Source organism: Dryobates pubescens, chromosome 12, assembly GCF_014839835.1.
Source record: "Dryobates pubescens isolate bDryPub1 chromosome 12, bDryPub1.pri, whole genome shotgun sequence".
Classification (NCBI taxonomy): Eukaryota; Metazoa; Chordata; class Aves; order Piciformes; family Picidae; genus Dryobates; species Dryobates pubescens.
The window spans coordinates 14,328,478-14,354,946 of NC_071623.1; the positions used below are offsets into that span (position 1 = coordinate 14,328,478).

A 26,469-nucleotide genomic window follows, 5' to 3' on the forward strand; every position below is an offset into this window, starting at 1 on the left:
CAGCTCTGCTCTGCTTTGGGAACCACAAGCAGAGCCTCCTTCCACAAACAGTAATGAGATGGAGCTCATTTCACAACCAGGAATAGTGCCTTAGTTTTAGGAGCAGACCAAAGCTGTTTTACCCCTTCTCAAAGGAATAAAATAAAAATGCTCCACACACAGAATTGGGAAGTTAAATGGATATACTGTTCACAAATACACACACCAATACAACATACAGAATCACAGAATCATTGAAGCTGGAAAAGACCTGAGATCATCCAGTCCAGCCTCTGACCTAACACCACCACATCACTAAACCATGCCACCAAGTGCCACATCCAATCTTTTCTTAAAGATCTCCAGTGATGGTGACTCCACCACCTCCCTGGGCAGTCCATCCCAGTGCCTAATCAGCCTTTCTGTGAGGAAGTGCTTCCTAATATCCAGCCTAAACCTCCCCTGGTGCAGCTTCATTCCATGCCCTCTTGTCCTGTCACTAGTTGCCTGGGAGAAGAGCCTGACCCCCACCGGACTACAACTTCCTTTTAGGTAGCTGTAGGGAGTGATAAGGTCCCCTCTAAGTCTCCTTTTCTCCAGGCTGAACAACCCCAGCTCACTGAGCCTCTCCTCACAAGACTTTCCCTCCAGCCCCTTCACCAGTTTCATCACCAGTTCTCTAACCCAGACTTACCACAAAACCTCCTTAGGTCACAAACCTTCCAAAGCCTTCCCCACATCCACACCAATCCAGAACCCAAGCCTCAATGCCCCTGCCCCATACCTCCCTGCCTTCCCCACCACCACTAATGGCATAGCTAAAAATTATCTTTGCCAAAGCCACGGAAGGCCACAAACCTTCCCCCACATGGCAAGAGATAAGGGGAAGTGAGACAGAATAAAAAGGCAGAGAAGACAGGAAAGTCCATTTATAAAGGGGAGATGCAGGAAGAGGAGGCTCAGGGGAGACCTTATTGGTGTCTACAACTACCTGAAGGGTGGTTGTAGCCAGGAGGGGGTTGGTCTCTTCTCCTAGGCAACCAGCAACAGAACAAGAGGACACAGTCTCAAGCTGTGCCAGGGGAAGTTTAGGCTCAAGGTGAGGAGAAAGTTCTTCACAGAGAGTTGTTAGCCATTGGAATGTGCTGCCCAGGGCGGTGGTGGAGTCACCATCCCTGGAGGTGTTCAAGAGGGCATTGGATGTGGCACTTGGTGCCATGGTTTAGTCATGAGGTCTGTGGTGACAGGTTGGACTTGATGATCTTTGAGGTCTCTTCCAACCTTGGTGATTCTGTGAATGATGGGATGGAATAACAAAAGATTACACTTCCCAGTGTCCACTTACAGTCCCTTCTGGAGGACTGCACTCTCTGGTGAAGACATCCAGTCCTAAACCCACAACACATACAACTAACAGGAGTCACTTTAGCCTCTTCATTTCTCAACAGTTTTATTGCCTTTAAGAAAATTTTTGTAAAATATAAATACAAAGGCAGGAGATTTACTTACAAAGTTAAAACACAGATCTCAAACATAAACACACAATTCAGAAAATTTAGTTTTTATGTACAGTTCTTTTTCAAGCAACTTCAACATATGTTAGTTTTTATTCAATATTTTACAAGGTACAGAAAAAATAGTTCAAAGTCTTCTTTAAATAAAGAGCATAAAATGTTTAAACATATATAAACAATCCGGTTTGATGTGTGAAAAGTAAATTTCACAGCTTTTAAATTAGGATATAAAAGTTCTTACAATTAGTTTGATGGGTATGGATATGGTTTAATTTATATTACAAACTACTGAATTATATTCAATAGTGCTCACCTGGCCAAAGCAGGCAATTCTGTAAACAAAACAAAACAAAACAACCCCAAACCCAACATAAAACTGAAAAACAAAACAAAATAGAAAGGGGGGGGGAGGGAGGAATATCACCAAGTGCCTTCCTGAAGTCTATCTCCCAAACAAGCCACACGACTTTGATCACATCACCTAGGGGGAAGAAAAAGTATGTTCTGTGTAATCAGTGCTTTGTATGAAACAAAGTCAATGTGTGGGTGTGTTCTCTACCAAAAAAAAAAAAACCAAGGGGGAAAGGAAAGAAATGAAACAAAAAAAAGGTGTTCAGAGTCATAACAAACTTATCCCAAAGCCTGTGTGCATTTAAAGAAACATCATATAACAATTCTGTAAAAACTGATTGAAGGTTGTTTGTTTTTTTTTTTCTCTTTTTGTTTTTTCTTCCAAAATCCATCCAACTGGAATTTCAGATCTCTGTTTTTATATAAAGGAAAGATATTTTTTCATTATTATTTAACAGCGTCCTTTCTTTACAGAAACAATTGCATTTGAACACATATACATAAAGAAGGAAACTGTATAGGGAAGCTGTACATTAAAGGGCCTGACGGTTCACCAGAGGATGTCAAAGGGAGGGTCCTCGTGCGGATGCAACCAGTGAAGCGAGGAGCCCAGCAAAGTCTTCAGCTCGCTTGTGAACTCCACCAAGTCCAACAGCTCTTTGCTCTCCGGGTTAAAAGCCTCCAGGTCCGCAGCGCAAGAGAACAACTGGCTGAGGGAAGTCTGTTTGTAAAACTCTGCCTCCGTGATGGTGACCACCTCCAGGTTGGGGAAGTTGCAGCGGAAGATGCGGGACGACATTTTTAGCCTCTTCACCACGTCCGAGAGCAAAAGCCAGTTTCGGGGGCTGTGGAAGTGAAGGAGAAAGAGGCTCCAATAAACAACATCAAGTCGCAGGCTCCTTGACCCTTCACTGTACTGCCATGTGACAAAACCTCCCCAGTCACACCCCCTCCCCGTGAATAATCCCCTTGAAGTCAAGGCCATTGCCCAGGGGGTCAAATACAACAGATATGCAGATGCATACCTATTTACTCAGTGTATTTACTCAGAGTACTGCTGTCTGCAGCTTTGGGGAAGGAGGGGGACCAGGCATGCAGCCAGGGCTCATTGAGTGCACTTCTGGGTCAGCAGCCATCCCTACAGCCTCTCACACGGTTAAAGGTTTGCCTGGCTGAGCCCAGCTCCCATTTAGCAAGTTAGGAAATGTCCTAGAGTTACAATCAGAAGCTTCAACACCTCTGACTTCCAGAGATGCCAATTTGAAACACAAGTCAACAGAGGGTTTTTTTTCCTCAGACTAAGAATAACATTTTTTAATTCAGTCTTTGTACCTAACTTACTTTATATCTATCACCCAAATAATAAAAACATGCTAAAACCCACATGCTTGCACAATTAATATTTAAAACTATTTTTCCCACAGCTGTCATCAAAATTGGTGCAAATGACAAACACTAGCTGCTTAGGAACCTAATTTATATCTTGACAACAACAGATGATAACATTTTCCAGGTCTTTGTTTATTATTAAGTACCACAGTATCTAATTCAAGATGTTTTATTTGTTTGTTATGTCTTAAACCAGCGTTGCTGCAAAGTCTGGGACAGCAGTAATGGTGTCATTTAGTCATCCACAATACTATGACCACTCAGGAAAACAGAAAAGGCCATTAAATAGAAGTCAGAACACCTTCCAAACACGCTGTCCAAATTTAGCTGCTAGAAGCGCTTGCATTTTGGGATGTTAGACCAAGATGCCTGCCTGGGACCAGGAGAGGAATCTGTGCTCAAATGTCATTTGCTCAGCTCAGGAGCACGGCATTCAAAACACCACCCCAACAAGCCAGCCTTTCCCCCTCTCACCCCCCATTAGCTTGTTTCTAAAAAGCCTGGCAGTCACAGTGTTGCTCCCTTATTTACATTAAATAATGCAAACACATTTCCCCACAGACACAGAACTGCTGCCATCCCGAGCACAGCGTCTCAGCTATTTTTACCCCGAACTCTGTGTTTGTCCTTACCCCTGGGAGAGACACACTTGAATGTTGTAACACGGCAGGGGAGGCTCGTCCGAAAATTCAAATTCAAACACATCACTAAAGCCATCTTCATCTTCATCACCTGGGCCAGGAGGGTTTGCCAAGATGTCAAAACCAGATTCATCTTTCGGATCTAAATAAAATTGAATAAAGGTGCCGAGTCAGCACTGAAGAGACTGCTGCAGGTCTTGCTTTTTCTTACAATAACGTGATCTGTAAGTAAAATCAGCTTGCTTCCTTCCTAGCTTCCTCTGCTATTAAACCAAGCCAGCCTCCCATCCCCCAGTGCCCCATGTTTTGAAAGTCTCCATATAGACAGAAAGAAATAAAGGGTAACATTTGCTCACCGCACACAGAGCTGCCATAGAAATCCCAGTACAAACCAGGGTCATCAACACTTCGACCTTGCAGGTCAGTTAAATACTCTGGAGAGGAAAAAAAACAACCACAAAAACACACTGATGAAAACAAAAAGCTGGCAAGTGTGTCATACAGTCTGCATCCTCCACACCTTCCATCAAAAAACACCATATTCCTCAAGCACATGCTACAAACAACAGCATATACACACCACTCCCACAAACATCCCTGGGATTCACTTTTCTCCTCCATCCTTCCTTCCATCACATCCAATAACGACCCACCACATCAAATAATCACCCAAAGGTCTAACAAGGATAGACCTAACCTTAGCCTGCAGAAACTGAGAGCAGCATTTGTGTTTTTGTGAAAGATGGGATGTACACCACACGTTTTAGCCTGCAGAGTTATTCTCTGACAACAGCTTTGGGGTGAAACAGTGCCCTTCCCACCCATCTGTTGGGGGGGGGTGGTGTCAACCCCACCCCCCCAAAAAAACCAAACAAAAAACCAAACAAACTGGGGGGGGGGGGGGGGGGGGGGGGGGGGGGGGGAGGTGGAGGAGGTGGGAACCACCCCCCACCAGTAATAGGAAAAGGTTCTCCACACAGACACATTCAGAACATGTTCATTGTTTTCTGTGGACACAATCTGGGAGATTTGCTAGTTGAACTGATGAAAAGGTATTGAGCTTCAAGATGCTAAGATGCCCAAGACACTGGACTTCACTGGAGTCCTGACACATCTATGCACTTTCTACACTGTGCCATTTAAACAGGTTAAGTGGCACAATGAGTTTTTCAACTCATTGACTGTGAACCCTGGTAACATTTTGAAAGGTAAGCTACTGGACAATGCTAGTGTCTTTATCCAAAACTAACAGGAATAAAACCCCGTAATCATGTTAAAACATGGACATGTTTTGAGACAAGAGTCTTTAATGTAGCATTGCAGCACTTCAGACATAAAATGAGGCAGAACTTGCAGAAAAAAACCCCAAGTACTAGAATGATGAAAAGCAAGACCATGGGAAAGCAGGATTCTGTTTAACAAACAGCTTCTTGATTTGGCAAGTTTCTTATTTTCATTTCAAGCAGAAAACTGAAGGCACCAAACAGCCTTCTGTCCTCCTACCTACCTACCCAATCTGATAATTGTATAATCCTCATGACTTATTAAGAGTTTCAATTAGACAGAGCTCCCATGCATGACTATGCTGCCCACCTGCAGCCAAGGGGTTTTGAAGGCAGAGAGGGAGCTACTGCAGCCTATCCTAATGCTCCTTGGCATGGAGCCATCCCCACCAGGCAGCAGGGACTTTCACAGTATCACAGTACATTAGAGGTCGGAAGGGACCTCCAGAGATCATCGGATCCTGCCAAGGCAGGATCACTTAGGGTAGTCTGCACAGGAATGCATCCAGGTAGGCTTTGAAAGTCTCCAGAGAAAAGAGACTCCACAACCTCTCTGGGCAGCCTCTTGCAGTGCTCTGTCACCCTCACTGTAAAGAAGTTTCTCCTCATGTTGAGGTGAAATCTTCTGTGTTCAAGTTTGAAGCCGGTGTTTCTTATCTTATTACTGTGCACCACCAAAAAGAGCTTGGCCCCCTCCATTTGACACCCACCCTTCAGATATTTATAGACATTGATCAGATCCCCTCTCAGTCTTTTCTTCTCGAGATTAAACAGCCCCAGGGAACTCAGTCTCTCTTGTTAGGGCAGATGCTCAAGTCCCCTAATCATCCTCGTGGTTCTCTGTTGGGATTTCTCTCTAGCAGTTCTCTGTCTTTCTTGAACTGGGGAGCCCAAAACTGGATGCTGCATTCCAGGGGTGGTCTCACCAGGGCAAAGCAGAGGGGTACAAGAACTCCCCTAGACCTGCTGGACACACTTTTCTTGATGCACTCCAGGATACCATTTGCTCTCTTGGCATCCTTTGAGGGGCCAAGGAACAATTCTCCCATTTGCAGGATCAGCAAAGCCCCACACAACACAGACACACACCTGTGAGGAAGGTCTCCATGAGCTCACTGTGGGTCATTTTCACAATGGTCCTCCCAGAGTAGGTCGCAAGTGTTGGATCAGCACCATAAGACAGTAAGAGGCGGACAATTTCCAAGTGATCGTTTTCGACCGCATCATGGATTGGTCTGGGGGATGGAAGAGAAACAGAAGAAGATTTGTGGTGTTACATTTTGACTCCACAGTACTATGCAAATGTGTTTAAGAACCCTCTGAGTTCAGATGGAAGTTATTTATAGCAGATAGCGCTATTAATAGCAATGCCAATCATCTTATTGTCGGTTTTACTTGCACATCATCCCCTCCCCTCTTGTCTTTTTCACAGTCAAGACCGCTTGGGGCAAACGTCTCCGTTAGATCTATTCACTGCCGCACGTATTTTGAGGGCAAGTAAAATAATTACACCGCTCTAACAGAAAGCAGGGGTCTGCATGAAGCCTCACAAACATCATTTTGCTGCAAGTCGCTCTACTGTTCCAAATCTCCGCCAATTTAACAGCATGGCATGAAGCAAGGGCTCATTCAGCCTGCCTCTGGGCAAGCACAAAAATCAGTCACCCAAAGCTCCTACATTATGGACACAGAACTAAGTTATGAAAATTTGCTGAGAATTAAAACTTCCACGTTCCATCCTCTTCAAATAGTACTTGGAAATAACCTGTGGCACGATTCAACCGTTCTACTTGGAGAACAGAAAAATATGAGGGGGTTTAGGTTAGTCCACCCAGAAGCTAAGGCATTTTACATGGCATGAGCAATCTATACAAGCTCAGACATAGATTTTGTGAGCCTGCTGAAGGATTATTGGTTAATACACATGCCTGCAATTCCAGGTTTAGAATTCCTTATCGCTAATTATAAACTGCATTAACTTTTGCCTTTAAAATTGATTACACGTAACAAGGAGTTGTCTGGAAGTAGAACATATTACTCTTCAGACTAATGAAGATGTGTTAAAATCCCATCTTTTCCTTAGACCATGATGAGAGGATGAGCTGTGAGTAATCATGGCAGTTCAGCTCAACTCTACGCATCTCCTCCTCTAGGCTGTCAACACCACTGCTCCCCCCACCCCCCACCCCAACAAGGCTTTCAAGCTCTCAGATGTATTAAAAGGCAAGAAATGTATGGAAGGACTTCAACTAGCATCATGTACTGCCTTGCTGGAAAGCTTTCAGAATGTTTTAAGAAGTCTCCTGGAAGGACAAACTCCTCAACTCCCCCTACCAATCTGCCAAGCAATGCTCGATTAACAGCCACATCTGAAACTCCCTCTGCAAGGAGGCCACATCCCACCACTCCTTCTGCCACACAGGGCAACATCCCTTCTACACCACCACTGCTTTGGTACAGAACAACATCCATGTGAGCCCAAAGCAGAGGAAGAGCAGATCAAACCAGTCAGAGCAGGACTTCCCAATCTATCACATAGTGCTGCTGGTAGGGGAGGGACTCCAATTCTTCTGAAATAGAAGTCTGCTTCGTGTGTTTACTCCAAGTGCTTTCCAGCAGGCTACAGCTTAGGGTGATTAACATCTGTCACACATGAAGCTCCCTCGCTTGCCCCACTCTTGCTGGAAAGCTGCATGCAGCCTTGGTTTTGGAATATGCACACTATATTGACCCAAGAAGGTGCACTTGGGAAAGTCTGCAGCTCATTTCCTATGGAGAGTGGGCTTATCTCATGCTGCCTGCCTCCTGCATACCCCAGGCCACCTCAAGCTGCTGAGCACAGCCTTCAGTCCAGCTGGTGTCACCTCTCAGACCCTCAGCACATACACACCATTCAAAGCCCAATGTGCCACTCTTTGGAAACTCACTTTCAAATGTTAAGATCGGAGTGGTCCATGAGGATCACAGAATCAACCAGATTGGAAAAGACCTCAGAGATCATCAAGTCCAACCTATCACGCAACACTATCTAATTGACTAAACCACGGCACTAAGGGCCTCTTCCAATCTTATTTTAAACACTTCCAGGGACAATGACTCCACCACCTCCCTGGGCAGCACATTCCAATGGCCAATCTCTCTTTCTGTGAAGAATTTCTTCCTAACATCCAGCCTAAACCTCCCCTTGGGCAGCTTGAGACTGCATCCTCTTGTTCTGTCACAGAGAGAAGAGACCAACCCCCACCTGGCTACAGCCACCCTTCAGGTAGTTGCAGAGAGCAGTAAGGTCTCCCTTGCAAAGGGTCAGGATATCCCTTCTCAGTTTCACAGGGAAGTCTCTAACATAACACTGAAACCACCTGATGTTCTTGAGACAGATGAGACGGTGCAGGAGGAGCCAGCATAACCAGGGTCCCCCACAAGCCTCAGTCTCCCACCTCCACCTACTGAGTCAGTTCTTCTGCACAGGGACTGCCACATCATTGCCTGCCTACACAGCACCTGGCACATCCTGGTTGGTGCAAAACATCCCAGGCGATACAGCACAAGAGGTAACAAATAATAGGGATGCTGACACCGAGGCTGAAGAAGTATCAGGGGGTTCTGTCAGCAAGCATCTGAGGCCTGAGATGTTGGGTCATGACACTTTGAGCATCTACAGTAGGAAAAGGTCAGCCTCACTGCAAACCATCCTGTCCCCCACTGGGCAAGAAGCATCCCTGGCTGAAAGTCTGGCAACAGGCTCGGGGAACAGATGAGGGCTGCAGCTGCTGCCAAATGCTGGGGATGCTTTTTTTTCCATCACTCTCTCACTTTAGTGTAGTTTTTAATTTTGAACTGGTTTTCATTTTATTTCAGAATTAGGACTTTCTGGGGTGGGGTGGGGGGATGGAGGGACGGAGAATGTTGTGGGTTTATTGGTTTGTGGGGTTTCTTGTTTGTTTGTTTTTTCCTTAAACTGACTTACCTAAGTGGCTTTTGAAGCAGTAATGAATTCAAGATGATCCCTGAACTTATTAAAAACAGCAACTAAATCACTGCCCAGTGTTTCAATCGATTTAACAACACCCAGATGAGTTTACTAAAGGGCACCTGGGCATTCCCCAGGAAGGAGAAAAAAAATCAAAACATGTGGGCTGTAACCCTGGGATGGAAACCTCTCTCACTTTCTGTGGGTCAGCACAGTGGTGCAGACAGGGACAGAGGCAGCAAAGCAGGCAGCAAGGCAGGCAGACCTGCGTTTGTCTCCTGCCAGAGCACAAGGAGGGACTTAGAAAGGCAGAGGGAAGGAAAGGCACAGTAAAGCCACACAGAAGGAGGAAGAACAATAAATAGAAGGAAGGAAAGAAAACACTGGCAGGGATGGGGGCAGGGGGACAAAAGAGATTCCCCACAGATAAGGGAACAGAAAAGAGGCAGTAGTAAAAGAGCACTGACAAGACTCTTCTGCTAGCCAGTACATCTTCTTGGCAAGCTCATCAGCAGGACTGTGCAAAGGCACAGCTACTCCCTTGCTTCTCCCACCAAAGCCAGCAGAGCATTTTTCAATGCTGGCAAAGTTTAAACCATCCTCTCTGTAGGATGCAAAAGCGACTACTGGACTCGGCAACTTTTTCAGATGTGAAGAAAAGATCCCTGGGAGTCCTCTCCTGGGCAGCTCCACCCATATAGTCTATTCTACCCTGAGGATCGTGGAAACAAACACTCTCTATCCCTAATGTTAGAGTTAACAGTAGTACAGCTTGTTTCTAAAACAAACCCTTCCAAAGGCCCCAGAAGGATCTGGGGACATTCGAGAGCTGCAATATCCTACAGGGGACACACATCTCAAGCTTCTCTTGTGTACTGTCGAATTCTTCCTACTATTTTTACCACTAAGAGAGTTAGGAAAACATTTCACTGGGGGTTTATCATTCCACCACCGAAATTATAAACTATTCAGACCAGTCGGGGTTTGCTCTCAGCCTTTCAGGCACCATCAGAATTTCCCTTGCTGCAAGAAGAGGTCTCACCACTCACTAAGCAATACCTTATCTTAGTGTTTTCTTTATACTTCCATCTACTCTATTACACAACGCTGCCCCACAGAAAAGGCAAGACAGAAGTTGCACGAGGGCAGCTCCGCTGGCTGCCTCTGCTTTAACACAATTAGCTGCTGGAGAGTATCGCTCTGCCAACACCAGCTGAAAGGATGCAGGAAGAGAGCCATCTTGGCATGGTCCTCCCAGGGAAAAAAAAAAATTAAAAAAAAAAAAAAGGCTGAGCTCATCAGCTGCCAGCGAGAAGGATAAAGCAAAACTGGCTGCGGAGAGGGAAGCTACAGAGCGAACTCTGAAGCAAGGGAGACGCCTTGCTAACAGGCAGGAGATGCCTGTGATTTTGGCACAGGGCCTTGCTGTTGAAGTGGCACTGGTTCAGCTAGGGCATGCTGCAGAGCTAAGAGGAGCTGAACAAGAAGATAAGGCCAAATGCAGTGGCAAACATCCTTACTAATGCCAGGCACTGGTCGCCGAAGCCCCTTGTTGAGCTGCTGAACTTACTGGGGTCCTGTCAGGGAAGAAAAGCGCTCATCTCTTAAGCACGGTCTATTATTATTTATAGGTAAGACGATTAAGAGCCCTTAGTGACTGTGGCACCTCTGAGACAGGTCTTAAAGATCTCACCCGTTTTACAATAATCTTTGATTAGCCACTAATTCAGCAGCAGAGTACTTGTGTATTCGAAGTCTGCAGGCTTGCATTTGGAGAGCCACGATCAGCGTCGAATTTAAAGGGAAACAACCCCAGAGAGCCGCCGCATTTAGCCCGCAAGATGCGCAGTGAATGGGGCAGAGGGACACTGTGGGCTGCTGGCAGCAGTAGGTGTGGAAGCAGACCCCCAGCGCTGAGTTGCGGGCGAAGGGAGGACTGCACCATACCTACAACCCCTCAAACGAGGCCTCCTCCTTGCCCTGCCACTGCAGTCTGGCACTTTGTTTGGTTTTGGCTTCAGCAAGATTTCTGATAGCATCAGGAATCAGGGGCTGAAAGCCTACCTTATCTACTTAACTCACGACTGACTGGCTGCATAGGTACATAAAAGGCAACACCAAAGAAGGATGCTCAGGTCTTTGCTTCCTTTCCAAAACTTCAATACATGCATATAAACCCACCACCACGCTGATCAGAGCACCTGCAGCACTTCACACAGGACCTAGAGATGCACAGACTTTGCAGAACTTTCCTACACCCTTCACGCCGACACGGACATTTGGTTCAGACTGAAGCTATATCCTCACTTGTCACAACTTTTCAGAGTGTTCTCCAAAACACTGACCACAGAGGAAGCAAGCAATAAGTAACACCAACTTCAGGACAACTGGGATCCAAGGGACACCCCAGGCTGCCACATTAACAAACACATCACTCCTTTAAGCAGATATATGGCTGAATAGAACTAAATAGATCTGTTGTTACCCTCGAGAGACTTAAGAACTTTCAGCATGGCCAAAAATAATTTGGGCTGGTGGAACTGTGAGGTGGCAGAGGAGGTAATAAATAAGGCATACTCAGTGTAGTTGGAAAAGCAGGGGAGAGGTAGGAATCTTTGATGATGGGTTAGTTTGGGGGGGTTTACGTTTTAAGATTCTAGTATCTTTTCAAGGGGTGAACACCTTCAGGAATTTGAATTTAAAAAACAAGGCAGTTGAGGAAGCCTGACTCTTCCTCCAAGGAGTTGAAGGACAAAAACTTTTCGAAGCTTCATAGGATTTGTCTCATGAATGTCGTGGTTTACTTTACAGGGACAGATTAAGTCTGGCCCTACCAAAATGCGGTGGGCAACACCGACCAGAAGTTCCTTAAAGAAGCTTCTGCTCTCTGCCCTGCTCAGCTCAGGGCAGATTGACCATCTTTCATCTGTATATTAGATGCCTTTTGGATTCACGCTTGTCTCTTGGGCAGCTCTTCAAACAAAGCAAAAACGTGTGCCATCAGAAAAGAAAGGGAACTGCAAGCCGAGTTCTGACATCAGTCTATGATCAGATCATTATGATGTTAATTTCTAAAATGCATTTCCCCCATAACGATTTTTCAGGGTACAGAAGCCAAGTTTCTTTCTTGAAAATCAGTTCCATCTGTGAATCAAAATCAAAAGGTGGACGCTGAACTGGCAAGTGATTAAGACTAGTCAGAAACTTCCTGAGGTTAATTTTCTATACAGGTTTTTCCAGCAAGTGAGACACAAACAATTCAGGCTTCTTTTTATGGCAGCTATTGCATAGGTCACTTATTAAAGCTGGAGACAGCGGAAAATGAGAGGCTGTTTATCAGCCTAGATAGCTGAGAGTTCTTAAAAAGGAGTGGGAGATGAAGAAAGAATCCAACAATCCAGTCAGAATTTCAATGTTTCTTCAGAAATGTTTCCTTTAGGCCGTGATGGGCTGGTAACAACTGATCATCATGAACCTCTAGGGACTTTTGTTTCCCGACTCCTCCCTTCCCAAGCTAATAAATAAAGAGCTTAAAAACAAAAGAGTCAGACTCTTAGTTATGCTAATTTTACCTCCCTGGCTATTTGGATGGTGATAGTAAATGTGATAAACTGTTTAAGATAGCAAGCCGCGGGAGCTTCACAGAATACAAAGCAACCTGTGCCCAAAATGCATAGACTGGACCCCAAAATGCATGGATTGGATAACGTTCTGCATATGCTGAAAACAAGTTAACACATGATCAGTTCTGCAGAGGTGGTCAACTAAGTACTGCAAGAGATGCACAAGAAGCCTGAAAAGGTGTGGAGCTGCATTTCTACCTCCACAAAACGAAAGAAAAGAAAAGCTCATTTATGTATTCACCGAGCACAGGAACTAAGTACCCCTACTAGCTTTTTAAAGGAAACTAAACAAGGCTAATTCAAGAGAGAAAAGGAAAACCTTCAGAAATATCCAACGAGCAGATCAAATTAAGCAGTTCAGAAAACCAACATTTTTATATAGCATATATAGGACTTGCATACCAAATCGCCACAAAAGCCTGAAGTGCTCTTAAAAGTAACCCCGCTAAACAAGGCAAAGCTCTCTCTTTTGGCACAACTCAAAGGACCTGGAGCACACACAAGCAGGGCTGCAGTTCAAGTATCACTCCTTCCTGCCCTGCAACTGGCAATTTCACAAAAGTCTTTACAAAAAATAAAGCACAACTTACTAAGATTCCCGGAAGAAAGAAAAAAATTGCACGGAACTCGAGCCACAACAAAGGCATGCCATCACCACTTTATCAACCAGAGAGCAGAGGAGCTCACCAAGTCCTGCACAGTCTTGGCCCAAGGACCAGCAAGAACAAGAACACAGTAAAGGAGGACCTTGGCAGAATTACTTGCTCTGGGGGTTTCATGCAGGATGGGGAGGGGGCACAAGAGGAGGATAAAGAGGCATAAACAGAAAAGGAAGGTACACTTTCCTCCCACCACCACGGTCACAGAGAAACCAGTGCCCAGTGGTGGTGACCATGTGACACTGGGCCAGGGTGCTGCTAACCTGGTTCCGTCCTGAGCGCTGCAGTTGACGTCGGCCCCATACTCGAGGAGATGCCGCACGATGCTCAGCCAGCCTCTGGCACAGGCCTCATGCAGGGCACAGTAACCCGCGTTGTCACGATGATTCACATCACACACCTTGTTTTCCAAACAATATAGAACCACTTCCTGGAAATAAGAGGGAAAACAAATAGAGATTGAGTTATTTCCTGCTATTTCCTACTGCAGAGATGCACAGACTTTTCTTTAAGGAGAAGGCTTGGGGAGGGAAGGGCAAAACACAAAATCCCTAAAATTTGCCTAAGGAACCCTCTTTTAGACAGGCCAGACAAAAGGAAAAAGAAGGAGTTGTTGAAAGCCACATTTATTCCGGAGACACAACAGAGACCACAACTTCCCACAAAGCTGACTAGCTTGTGTGAAGCAGCACTGAGAGCTCCACGCCCCGCAGGGATCTTCCCACAGCCCCCCAATCATCAGGAATCATTGCAAAGTGGGAACGTGCAAATTTCACAGACAAGCCTCACAGCTCTCCATTTCTCAAAACTTCCACACGTAAGTAAAGCTAGCAGGAAGGTTTTCACTCTTACATCTGCATTTTTTAGCTGAAAACTCTGCAAGCACAAGAGCAGCACAGCCCACCTCAGTTTGATTCAGAAAAGAGAAAGCACGTGACCCAAAACAAAACACATTCAAGACACACAAAGGACAGTACACTACTGGCAAACAAACAAACAGCAAGCCCAGCTCTATCAAGATTGGGGAAATCCCATTTTCACCCACCCTGCTTTTCCTGCCATGTGGAACTAAAGCCAGGCACCAGGTTCCAACAACAAGCCCTGCACCGTGGGAAGCTACGTGAATTTAACACAATTCATCTTACAGTCAAATATACCACGGCTGAGAGACTAGGCCAGGCTCGGCTCTACACTGCCTTGCAGCCTTGAAACCATGACTGCTCCATCACTCAACCAAAAATCCAGGATAGTGAGAGTCTTCCCTCCATTTGTGTCAGATACAAAAGGAAAAAAACACCAAAATAAAACACCACCACATTTCTGAGTGATGCTGTATGTATAAATAGCCTCCCCCGATATTCCCAGATTAAGTGGCAAGCCATTGGTTTGGCATTTGCTCCTCTGGAAGGCTGAGTGACTTCCTTGCAAAGTCAGATACAGGGTGGAGTGTTTTCCCTAAAACAAGAGAATAAAACAACTGCTGGGTGCAACACATTTATTCTTCTTGTTTCAAAATCTACTGGAAAAGCCCACAATAATCTGTGCTCTGGGTATACCTGACCCCAGAGCTGGTATCCAGGATACAGCATGAAGCTGCTCTTTTAGCAGGCCCTCACTAACCAGTCTAAAGAGGGGAGTTAATGAGGTTCCAGGCACCAGAGCATCCCCCTAGCCTGCCAATGGAATGGTGCAGTCCACCACCTACTACACCTGATGCACCCACCAGTTTAACCTGGAATCTCCACAGCCCCACCTCTCACCAAACAGGAGCTCTTAATTCCTGATAATCAGTGCATAGACCAAAAATTAGTCCAGAATGGATGCTCTTTACCCTGCACTGGCTAAAGCCTGTAAAAAAGGCCTGTGCAAAATTATACCCTAGAGGTATGAATTTTCCTTCAAAACCAGACCACCCTGCCAGGCAAATTAGCAGATGGATATAGGTAGCAGAAGCAGCTGCCGTACTCGGCTCCACTTTTAGCACGCAGTTACCATTTAAAATAGATTCTGCCACTCCAAATAAAAGACCTTTCATCTATTTTTGTAAAAGGGAAAGGCTCGTCCTAGGGCGGGATACCTACTACTGGACGAAAAGCCTTAATTCTGGCAGGCCGTTGTGTGTTAAGAGGCTATAAGAAGAATGTCATTAACCACAAAATGTGACCATGAAGACCATAAAACTCTACATTGTTAATTAATTAAATGCCTCATTAACTCCCTTTTTTTTTTTTTTTAAAACATGATTTATTCAATTTACAGAAAAAAAAAACCAACCCTATTTAAAACTGAGGCATTGCTGCCGAATCCAGGAGCACGCGGTGCCACAAACACACTTTTGGTTCCCTAAGTTGACTCTCAGCTAGGTGTGAGAGGAAGGCTGTGAAAGCGCCAGGGGGCAACTTGAAGTCTGTTCAGGTGCTCTGTTTAAAGCAGCAATCTGAAAGCCACTGGCTGTCAATCCAAAGCGTCGGGCTAGCACGTCACCGGCCAGGACGTGCCCCCGCCGCTCCTGCTGCCTGCAGTTCGTTAGCCCAACCGCCAACAGCAACGTTGAAAAGCGCAGGCCAATCTGCACGCTCCTGCATCTACAGAGAGCTGCCCTTGCTTTCGTTTCTCCCACTCAATCTCTGCAAGAGCTCCTGCTCCTTTTTCCAAAGGAAGGTGTCAGCATCCCTCAGCACATCCCCCATGCCCTGGGTACACATGCTACCACCAAAGCAGCTCTATTCTACTCAACCTCAAAACACAGCTGTTGGGTGAGGCATTACAAACTGAACCTTAATCATAGAATGATCCAGGCCAGAAGGGACCTCTCCAAAGGTCATCCAGTCCATCCAGTGACATCCTCAGCTAGACCAGGCTGCCCAGGGCCTCGCTGAGCCTCACCTTGAACATCTCCAGGGAAGGGGCCTCAACCACCTCCCTGGGCAGCCTGTTCCAGTGTTCCACCACCCTGATAGTGAAGAACTTCCTGATACCCAATCCAAATCTGCCCTTCTGTGGTTTGAAGCCATTGCCCCCTTGTCCTTTCACCACAGGCCCTTTTAAATAGTCTCTCCCCATTCTTCCTGTATGCCCCACTCAGGTACTGGTGCAGGAGTATTAAAGGAACTGTGAAAGAGCAAGGCTAACAATCAGGAGCTTCTGCTCCTGTGCCACTGAGGACCCACAGCCAGACCTTGATGTGAGGCATCCCCAGGGCAAACCCTCTTCTCCTGCCTGAATAAGCCCTGTCTTCATGAGTGTTTAAATCCCTGAAAAGAAACATCATCCTTCCCCTATTCCTATCACACACCACACATTCCCCTGATTTCACTGCTTTCCCAGGCAAGATTTAATCCTAAATTCACCAGAGAACTTTCCAAGTCCAGGCATACATCAAAAAGCAACAAGCAGCACAAAAACCGTTCACGTTTCTTTTCCCATCAAACTCTTCGGAGAAGCCTTTTGTAATTCCCCCCCCCCCTCCCCAGAAAAGACTTTAGGCTCCCTATAATTCCCCCTTCACAAAAAAGTAAATTACAGTTTTAAGACTACTATTATCTCAAGTCATTTGTTTGGAATGCGGAAAACAGAACAGATTTGAGAGTGTACATACACTGCTGCCATGGGTTGCTAACACCCTGATGGAAGCAAAGCCTCATGCAGAAACCTACATAAGGAAGAGGAAACCTTCCTACCAACCCAAGGAGGGTTTGCTCAGACTGTATGGCTTTCCAGAACTGAAGACCACTTTGTCACCCCGTCTATAAGTAGCCTTGTTGGCTGCAGCCCCACAATTTATCCAACCAGACGCAAGCCACATTTGTCCTTCAACATTTCACTCTCTTGACAGCTTTTACTTGCAAAATCCTAACTGCTTGTGTTCTCCTTTCTGCAACTATCTGTGGCACATCCATACTATGCAACTGAGAGTGGGATAGAGGCACCTGAGCTAGCAACAGCTAAGCTCCCGGTATGTCCAGAAGTGAGATATATGTACAGCTTGCCAGCACCTTTGCGTGTCAAAGGTGCCAGCACTGCCTCTGGGTTTGGAGTGGTATCTCTGCATGGCCGCAGGGCATCCCTGCTGCGCAGACAGGCAGGCTGCCAACGGCAGGCACAAGCTCAACCGGTCTGTCCATACAACATCCCTGCTGCTGCCTCCAGGGCTCTGCGGTGCCTCGCAGTGCCAGCCACTTCCAGCTCAGAGACCTGCATCAGCACTCAGTATCCCTTTGCCAGTTGTGGCCCTGGTGATGCAAACTCATCTACCTCCCCTGCCACCAAGCTGGCGAGAGGCCACAGGAATGCCTACTGCCCCCTCAGCAGCTGTGAGAAGCCCTCACACGCCCAGGAGCATCCAGCACTCCCACTTAGGCATCAAGCCCAGTCACTGTGCTGTAGCATCAAAGCTTGCTGCCCTGCTGATGGAGATGGTAGAAAGCAGACGTGTGCTGCTGCCACAGGTCACAGACCAGAAAATTATCAGCAAATCTATTAAGAATTCCTTTTTTTTTTTTAAGAAGAGAACAATTTGTAACTTCTTGACCATTCTAATTTTCCTGGAGACAGAGGAAGCTTCATCTTTCTACTGACTGCAGTAGTTTGGTCACCAGCAAGAAAACCACCACAGCTACAAAACTTCCACAGCTGACCGATCTACACCACAGACCAAATGAGCCCCAGCAGTGCAGGACAGTCACCCACCACTCCAAGCCATGAAAAGACACAGATTATGCCAAATCATGACAGCAGCTGAGGTGCATGGACCAGGCTCTCCCCCACGCCCTTCTCAGCTCTCCTGTATCGTACTCTGCTAACAACAGGGCTCCCCGCTGCGCTGTCAACACTGGCCAAATGATCAAGTCAAATTGTTGGAATATTTAAACCTATTAAAACTGTGGTGTTCACTTGACCTTTTGGGTGAGTTCAAGTCAGAAAATCAGAATCTCCAATCAGGTAACAATAGGAAGGCATGGTGAGCACACAGGGTTGCCCCAGGACCCCCATCTTGGTGAACTCGGTTATTCACATCTTTCGGTATCCAGCCTGCTAATGACCAGTGCTGCAGAGATCTCCTGTTGCCAGCAAAGCAAACAGAGCCCTTGGCCCCTGCCATGCAAGACCTCAGCCCATCCCTAAGTCTCTGAGCTGCTCACAGCGCTCAGCAGAGCACATGGGCACAGAAACTGAAGAGACCAAGTGTACTCATCTTGAGTCAGCACAGGAAGAAAACACACTGATATCTTGGGGCACATGCTACAAGATATTTTGATTGTGGATCCACAGGACATAGTAGGTCCACAGGAAATTAAATTATTTACATGATGGTGATTACTGTAGCAACATTGTAACAACCACTTTTCCTCCTCCTAGCCAGAGCTGAAGTACCATGGGTTAGAGGAAGCCCTTGTCTAGGGTAAACAAAACCTTTCCAAAAAAGCCTTGCCTTCCAGTGCTGGAGAAGGTCTCTCGCCACACAAAGCTCTCCAAGCTATACAAAGGTATTTCAAGATTTCAGCAAATTCCTGAGGTTAGGCAAGCCCCACCTGGGCCCAGGCTGATGCCACCTTCCAGCAGGAGGCTCAAGCCCAGCACTGACATCCATGCAGTCCCCTGACTGCCTAGGCAAATCCTGCAGCTCTGCTGACAGCGGCAATTGCCACCTGCAATGAAACACCTCTTGGCAAGATCTGAAGTTGAGCAACAACAACAACAACAACGCTCCTACCTACATGCCCACATTCCCCCAATAAAAAGCGTGCTTCAAAACAGCAGTGCTAGGGGGATTCATCAGGTTCTGATTTTTGTAGCAACAGGGGGGCCGTTTCATTAGACAACATTGTTCCAGCTATGCCAAGTAGCTCCAGACTCTGAGCATAAAGCATGCAGAGTGCTCCTACGATGCATGTGATCGTGCAAGAGGACACTCCAAGCACTACATCCTGTGTCACATACCAGATACTCCTCGGAGAAAACAACAAATGAAAAAAGCCTTCTCCTAAACGGCACGCTCCTCGCAAATAACAAAAGCAGAAATTGTGCAGCTCATTAAAGATCACCATAAAGAGTACTTTAAAGAAAAGGGAAAAAAAGAAAGAAAAAGAAAACATCCATTCTGTTTGCAGATGGCTTATATTTGAACGGAAGCGAGGGTTACCAATAAAACTTTACCCTCTGCTCATTCACACAGGATGCTGTGTACTCTCTGCATCCTCCCCAGCTGTCCCTGCAGTGGTGGGGATCCACTCCCGCAGCGACCTGCCCCCCAGACCTCACATACTAGGGAAGGGAGAATGCGACAGGGGAAGGGTGAGCCTGGAAATTCTCCAACCACCACACTCGAAGCTGTCGCTTTGCAAAATTTCCACCTATGAAGCTGGAAAAAGGGTTTTGAGATCAAACAAACAAAAAACCCCAATCACCCCAGAGGGTGCTGAGGGACCCTTACCTCGTAGCCCAGGCGCGCTGCCCGCTGCAGTAGCGTCTCCCCAGCGTTTTTATTGACAATCAGCCTCCGCGCTTCAGGCGGCATGGGCCGGCTCGGGGTGGTCTCCTGGGGGGGGCTGGTGATGGGCAGCTGTGCGAGCTGTGAGCCGGGTAGCAACAAGGGAGCCTGCTGCAGGCGATCGTATGGCTTCTGTTGCTCGTACGACTTGGCCGGTGAGGAGTCGCAGTCTGAAGTAGGCTCTGGTCGCTTCCTGACTTTCCTCGTTACCACGACCTGTCAAAAACCATCATTGTGGGTTGTTTTTTTTCTCTATTCTCCTTTGCACAGATTAGGGAATTAGACTTTGCCAGCAAATAATGACACTTTTCTACTCGTATTTGATTTTTAAGAAGGACCTGCCACAGCTTTTGAACGCCAAGATGGCCTCACCCCCTGCAAGAGTGCCTTTAACTTGGGTTAAGAAAAGCCAATATAAAGCACCCACGGATGAACGTGAATGCAGTCTCCACTACCCTGCACGCATGACTGCGCTAGTTTCAAGCAGGCTAGATCAGCCTTCTGAGAGGCTGCTGGACAATTAAGTCTTAAATAAAGATACCTTATCTTCGGCATTTTCGATATCTGTGGCATCATCCCCTGTCAGAGATGACCTCCTTCTCCTCTCCTGCAGTGCCAAGTGTTTTGTTTTACACTGACGCTTCCCTGATGGCTTCTCACACTCGCTGTATTTCTGCAGCAGAGATGCATGTTGGAAATCCTCCTCTTCGTCTGTGTACAGCCCATCTGTCTTCCGGCTTTCTTTAATTTTCTGCTGTTTGGCAGCCAACCTCGAGGCTGGAGTACAGCTTGGCTGAGCCTGCCTTTTGCTGTTTGCATTGGTGGATGAAAGGCTCTTCATGTGCGGAGACACTGGGAATACAGGCAAGCCTAAGTGGGAAGGAAAGGCATTACACGTTGCATGGTGTGTTACGACACATTGCTAGCACTTAATACAAGTTCCTCAACCGCTTAAGAAACCTACCAATTACATTTTCAAGTCATTAATATTTTAAGCATTCTGCATTCAAATTGTAAACAGCATCTCGCCAGTTAACGTTACATTAAGTTATAACACTTTGATAAACATCACTAAATGAAATACCCTGCACCAGCTGCCAGGGCACCATGAAGGCTGTATGACGCCATGCTGTGCCATGCCAGCTTGGTGTTATCACAGCCTGGCCACCACAGGCAGAGCAGAAAGTCACCACTGCCAGCAAGCTGCTGGGAGGAATGCTCACCTCCTTACCTGGAACTGCTATATCTGAAGGGGAACCAACTCCTCCAGCAGCCTGGGCCCAGACAGGCTTGTCTGCCTTGGCCTAAGTGTGGTCACAGATGCATGGATGGTGGGGGAGAAGGAGGAAGCAAGAGAGGCAAGGAGCATGGATGATAGTCTCGATGGGACAGCACAAAGGGTAACACTGAGCTTTGCCCCAAGATGGCAATAAGACAGGGAACATCTCCTTGGCAGAGTTTTTGCTTCAAACAGAAATGAAGAGAAGAAAGGCTACTCAAGGAGCCATCCTTTCAGAGGCCCTATTCAAACTCCCTATCAAAAAGCACAGGGATTTTGCAGGAGAAGCAACTATCTCTGCCTTCCTTCTGCAAGACCAGAAAAGCACTGGGGAACTAAGGCTAAGGCCAGTGTTCTGCCACTCATGGCAGGATACTAGCAGGGCTGGGTTTACTCCAGGGGTTAAGCTCTAACAAGCTGGACGCCACATGCAAAAAGCATGATTACTTTTTTTTCTTTTTTCAGAGCAAAAGCAGGTTTACAACAAAACAAGGACAGGAAAGTTGACACTTTATAGTCTGAACTTCCCTCAGGAAAAGAATTGAGGTGACCTGAGAACCATCTCCTCTGCAGAAAAATGGAAGTTTGCTCAAAAGGGACACTTCAGCCAAATGATACCACACCACTGAAGGAAGGTGCAGAAAAAGCCCTGAGCACTTGAAAAAGGCTCCTTTGCTCTGAAAAGTCTCAGAAGTGATGCTACTTTCAGAACAAAAGAGACGGTAGAAGCAAATAAGGCACAGAGAAGAGACCTTTATTTGAAGAGACTCAATCCAGAGCAGGTCTGTAAAAAAGAAAATAGAACCTAGAATCCTCTTGGTGGGCACCTTCACACTTTTGTCTTCCTTTAAATAGAACTGTGTAAGCAATTTGCAGCAGGCTTTCTGGATTAAAGATGAAAACAGAAACCCCTCAATTCTTTCAGGCTGGTTTCTAGAAAAAGATGCATACTGCAGCTTGCCAAACAGATGTCAGGGAATTTACAGGACACACGTTGTGCAGATTGTTCAGCAAAAATCCAGTGAAGTTTTTTAGGCTTTGCAGTCCTGAAGGAAGGTCCCAGACACAGGCTGAGCCTATGGCTGCAAGGCTGTTTTTCCAGCTCTGCAAACAGCATGAAGTATGGAGTGCTTAATTCTCTTGTTCCCAACTAACCTAGTTGGACTAGCACATGAAAAGCCCAACTCCAATACAGAAGGATCATCATTATCTACTTGATCACTTACTGAAAAAACAACTGTGAGGATGGAAAGCAGCAGCGATGAGATCTGGTGAGTGCAAAGGGAAGTAAGAAACTGCTGCATGTAGAAAACCTAGAATACAAAGATAAAGAACTCACGGGTCTGGAGATGAACAGAAATACCAAAAGGATGGAGGAAAAAAAACACAGGAAGAGAAGCCTGTCTCAAAGAACTGCACTCTTTCTCATGCAGGGATGCTGAGGTATTAAAAGCAAAAGTTTAATCACTATGAAAAAAATTACATAGTCCAGCCTGCAAGTCCCACATAAACTCTGTATTCAACTTTGAACCTCCACAGTAGTGACAGGAGGCACCATGCCAACCTGGCACTGTAGCCAAGAGATGGAAAGTAGCAGCACTATGCCCAGGAGCTTTGGGATCACAGTAACATTGCAAAAGGCCAGTGCTATCCAGAAAAAGCCAAGCGTCAGCCTGGGAAATGCAAGACACCCAGGCAGAAAAAAACACAAGTGATTAACCTGGGAATCCCACCTCATCTTCTGACCATTACATGCACAAAGGCAGAAGAAAAACAAAGTGGGTAGGAGTATCTCCAAATATCCATGAATAAACGAACAAACTAATAAATAAGCCAAGAAGCCAGAAAATCCCAGATTTCCAACTGACGTGGGTTGTGGTGAGTCTGACTCGGAGCAGGACCTGCTTTCCCTTCACGCAGGAGCAGGCTACAGAGCGATCCACACAGAAAAGCCACTGCTGCCATGCCATCTGAATGCCTGCTGGTTTAGCTCCCCTCCTGGCAGCTGCCTCCTCCTGGCTGCCAAGCCAGCGGCCACCACGCTGCCAGCAACCTGAGGCAGCTCCGAGGGACAGGCAGCGGCTTTGCCGGTGGGTGAGATCCTCCCAGCTCCTCTCCCTGGGGTTTTCACTTATGCATTTTTCATGTTTTCTCCTCGAGCCGGATGAGCAGCGGCAGCTCCCTGAGGGACTGTCAGAGAAGCTGGCAACTGCACCCCGGCAGGCTACTACTCAGCTGAGACCACGGCTCCTGCCTTGGCCACAGGTTCAGGCAAGCAGCGTGATGCCCTGAGGCTGCAGGCATCCCCGTGTTTATGGACCTGAGGCACCCTAGAGAGCCAGCACAGGCAATGTTGCCTCACAAGTGGGATGAGGCAGGGCCCAGAAATTATTTCAGGCAAGCCACATCCTGGCTTTTGTGGTTCAGACCCACAAGTGAGGTGGCAAGGAGATGACAGCTGGAAAAGCCACCAGGGGAACATTTCCAGTTGCCACCACTTGGGTCACCCAACCAGCAGGTACTGACCAGGGGACAGTCTGGTGGCAGTTTGCAAGGCAATGCAGGACTCCACCCACACTCAAATTCTGGGTTGAACACACTGGAGCGACAAGCCCAGAAGTCAGCACCCTCTGTCTTCCCAGAGATTTGCAGGCACAGGCAGCAAATGATCGTGCTGCTAGACTAAGGCTTCTCAGGCACACAGGCAGACCTTGATGCCATGTTACAGCCTGCTTCTTGGGACACACCAGCTTCACAGGCAGTGCTTGGGCACTGGGAACAACTGTTCCCAGCCCCAGAGTGGAAAAAAAAAGCAAGCTGCAAGTGACAGGATAGTGTCCACAGTATCTGCTTGTTTAAGAAAAGTGTGAGCACTAGTCCCAAGCAAGAAACACAAGCTGGGAGCCTCCATCCCCATGCAGCTGTCACACAGAGTATGCTCTGTCGCATAACAGGGGAAAATGGCCTTGTTCGAGCAAACTAAGAAAAGAAGACTCAATGGTTTGTACTTCAACGGGGCTGGAGGAGCACCAGCAAACTTCTGAATGATCTCCAATGCCTCTCCACAATGAATGGCAAAGAATAATTTATAGTTTATGGTTTTATAACAGCCTCCAAAACAAAGAGGGGCAACTGAATCTGAATGCCTCTGGGAAAGGTGCTTGAATCAGGAGCCACTTCTCTACCTTTCCTGAGGTCCTGCATTAGAGAAGCCTGTCACTGCCACAGGGGGCATTGCAGGGGAAAGCTAGAGCATCCTTACACAATGTGGCTCCTTGTTAGTGACCCTCATCTAATCTCTACAAGGTATCTCTTTCTGCAAGTACAAAGGGCAGCAGGTGATGGGCAGGGATGTTTGAGCCAATGCCATGCCCTCCAAGGCAGCACATAAAGCAAGGGAATAAGAGTCAAAGCTCTTTCCAAGCTACATTTTGATCTCCTGCTTCATGAATCCCTTTGGAGAAGCTTCCCGATCAATAAGCATCAAAGTCTGGGGGGATCTGCCCTCAGATAAGCCTACCAAGGGGAAAGATGGGCAAGAAGCTTTAGGACACAAGGGAAGCTGGTACTTTTCCTGTGGACTGTTTTGGAGATGCTGCCCAGGAAAAGTCTCACCAATTCAGGATGACCAGGACTCAGTCCTTTCCATGACATGGGACAGACATGAGGATCTACTCTTCTCATGCTTCTCTTTTTAGAGGGAATCTCAGCTAAACTACAGGTTAGGCCAGCTGGAGAGTGAATTATCCACCAGTGTGATAAAGCTTTCAGGTCTGTGAAGGAGGAAGGAGCCTAAATAGCCAACTTGGAACTCCCCCTCCCTTTCCTCAAAAGCAGGTAGAGGATTTGGAGGAGCAAGAGGAATACAGCAAGGAAGAAAAGTATTTACAACCTTTTCCTTACAAAGCCTAAAGGGTTAACAGGGGCTCCCTGCTGTGGCCAGAGAAGACCAGGATTCACAATGAGGTGCCGAGGATGCACAAGGGGGGTTGGCCAAGTGGACTGTGTGCTGCCATTCCTCATCAGTCCTCCACCCAAGCTATGGCAGCAAACACCGCAGGGAAGGGGAAAGGCAGCAGAGCAGACAGAGCAGACAATGCACCCAGAGGCTGAGGACAGCCGGGACAGGAGAATGAACTCTGTCCAAAGGAAAACCGGGCAGATTGCCTTCATGAGCTCTCCCAGGATAGAGAATGGGTAGAAAAGGAGAAGAGGATGGGGAAAAGGAAGTGGAATGAAGGGAAATTTGAGGAAAGCTGACATGCTTTAAGGAAACAACCCCTTAGGAGAGAGCCACTGGGAAGATCTCCACCAAAAGGCCAGACAGTGGGGGCCACAGGGCATGCTTGGGATGAACCAGCAAAGCATCCTCTTTGGGAGAAGGATGAGCTTTGCTCTTGAGCATATGCCCTGAGAACGGCAGGGAAACCCAGCAGTGCCGAGGGTGCTGGAGGTGTTGTGTTCCCAAGATCAAGAGCTGCTACCTGTGCTGACACTATGTCACAAGGGTCACAGCCCCTCAAATCCTACATGTGGCTAAACACTCACACCAACTGTCAGCCTGTTTGCCCCCTCCCCCACCCAGAAGCATGCCTTCATTGTATGCCCCCAGCTCTCCTCTAGAGATATTAACTACATTGTCACATTATCTATGAAAGACAATTTAAAGCCAGAACACACACACGCACACACACAAACACGGTTACGCACACGTACACAAACACATTTTCTTGTCTGCCAAATATCAGCTACAGTGCAATTCTTAAAGAGGAGATATCAGTCCTTAAATAAATGGACATCTACAGAAATATAGAGAGAGACATATAAAATAAAAATAATTTTTAAAAAAGCTCTTGACAATTCCTTAACATCGGTGGCAGGCATGCGTCACTGTAAATGCTAAAGCCAACTGGTTTCCCTAGTAGTCTCTGCATACCTTGTTCATTGTCACTGGTTTTGAGGGACTCTTCAGACCAACTTCTATTGCTTTTGGCCTCTGACCTTTTCTTGGTGTGCCTTTCTTCTGTGAAGTCTTTGACCTTTGCAGTGGCCTCTGGCTGAACAGCCTCAGCTAAATCTTTCCTGCTTTGCCGGCCCAACTTGCCGGACGGGGATCTCTCTGGTGATACCTGCTGCTCCCATAGTTCCCTAAGATGCTGCAGGTGACGCTGCTTTTTGGGATGGAGCCCTGTTAATTCAATGCACACCTTCAGGTTGGTCACCTCATTACAATTGGGCTCTTCTAAGTGGTTAGAGGAATTGTTTGTCATTTCCCTCTCAGGCCAGTCATC

General features: G+C 46.8%; 1 protein-coding gene across 1 annotated transcript in view; it reads right to left on the reverse strand.

Moving 5' to 3' along the window:
- Positions 1-2,216: 2,216 nt before the first annotated feature.
- BCOR (BCL6 corepressor) overlaps positions 2,217-26,469 on the reverse strand; it is a 58,553-nt gene continuing 34,300 nt past the window's right edge. Inside the window, exons 8-15 of the mRNA XM_054165833.1 lie at positions 26,115-26,468; positions 20,441-20,769; positions 19,843-20,115; positions 13,673-13,839; positions 6,247-6,392; positions 4,231-4,308; positions 3,866-4,016; positions 2,217-2,689 (exon numbers count right to left, since the gene is read on the reverse strand). Of these exons, the coding sequence (XP_054021808.1) occupies positions 2,395-2,689; positions 3,866-4,016; positions 4,231-4,308; positions 6,247-6,392; positions 13,673-13,839; positions 19,843-20,115; positions 20,441-20,769; positions 26,115-26,468 (1,793 nt within the window). The 3' untranslated portion in view covers positions 2,217-2,394. The remainder of the gene's footprint in view (positions 2,690-3,865; positions 4,017-4,230; positions 4,309-6,246; positions 6,393-13,672; positions 13,840-19,842; positions 20,116-20,440; positions 20,770-26,114; position 26,469) is intronic.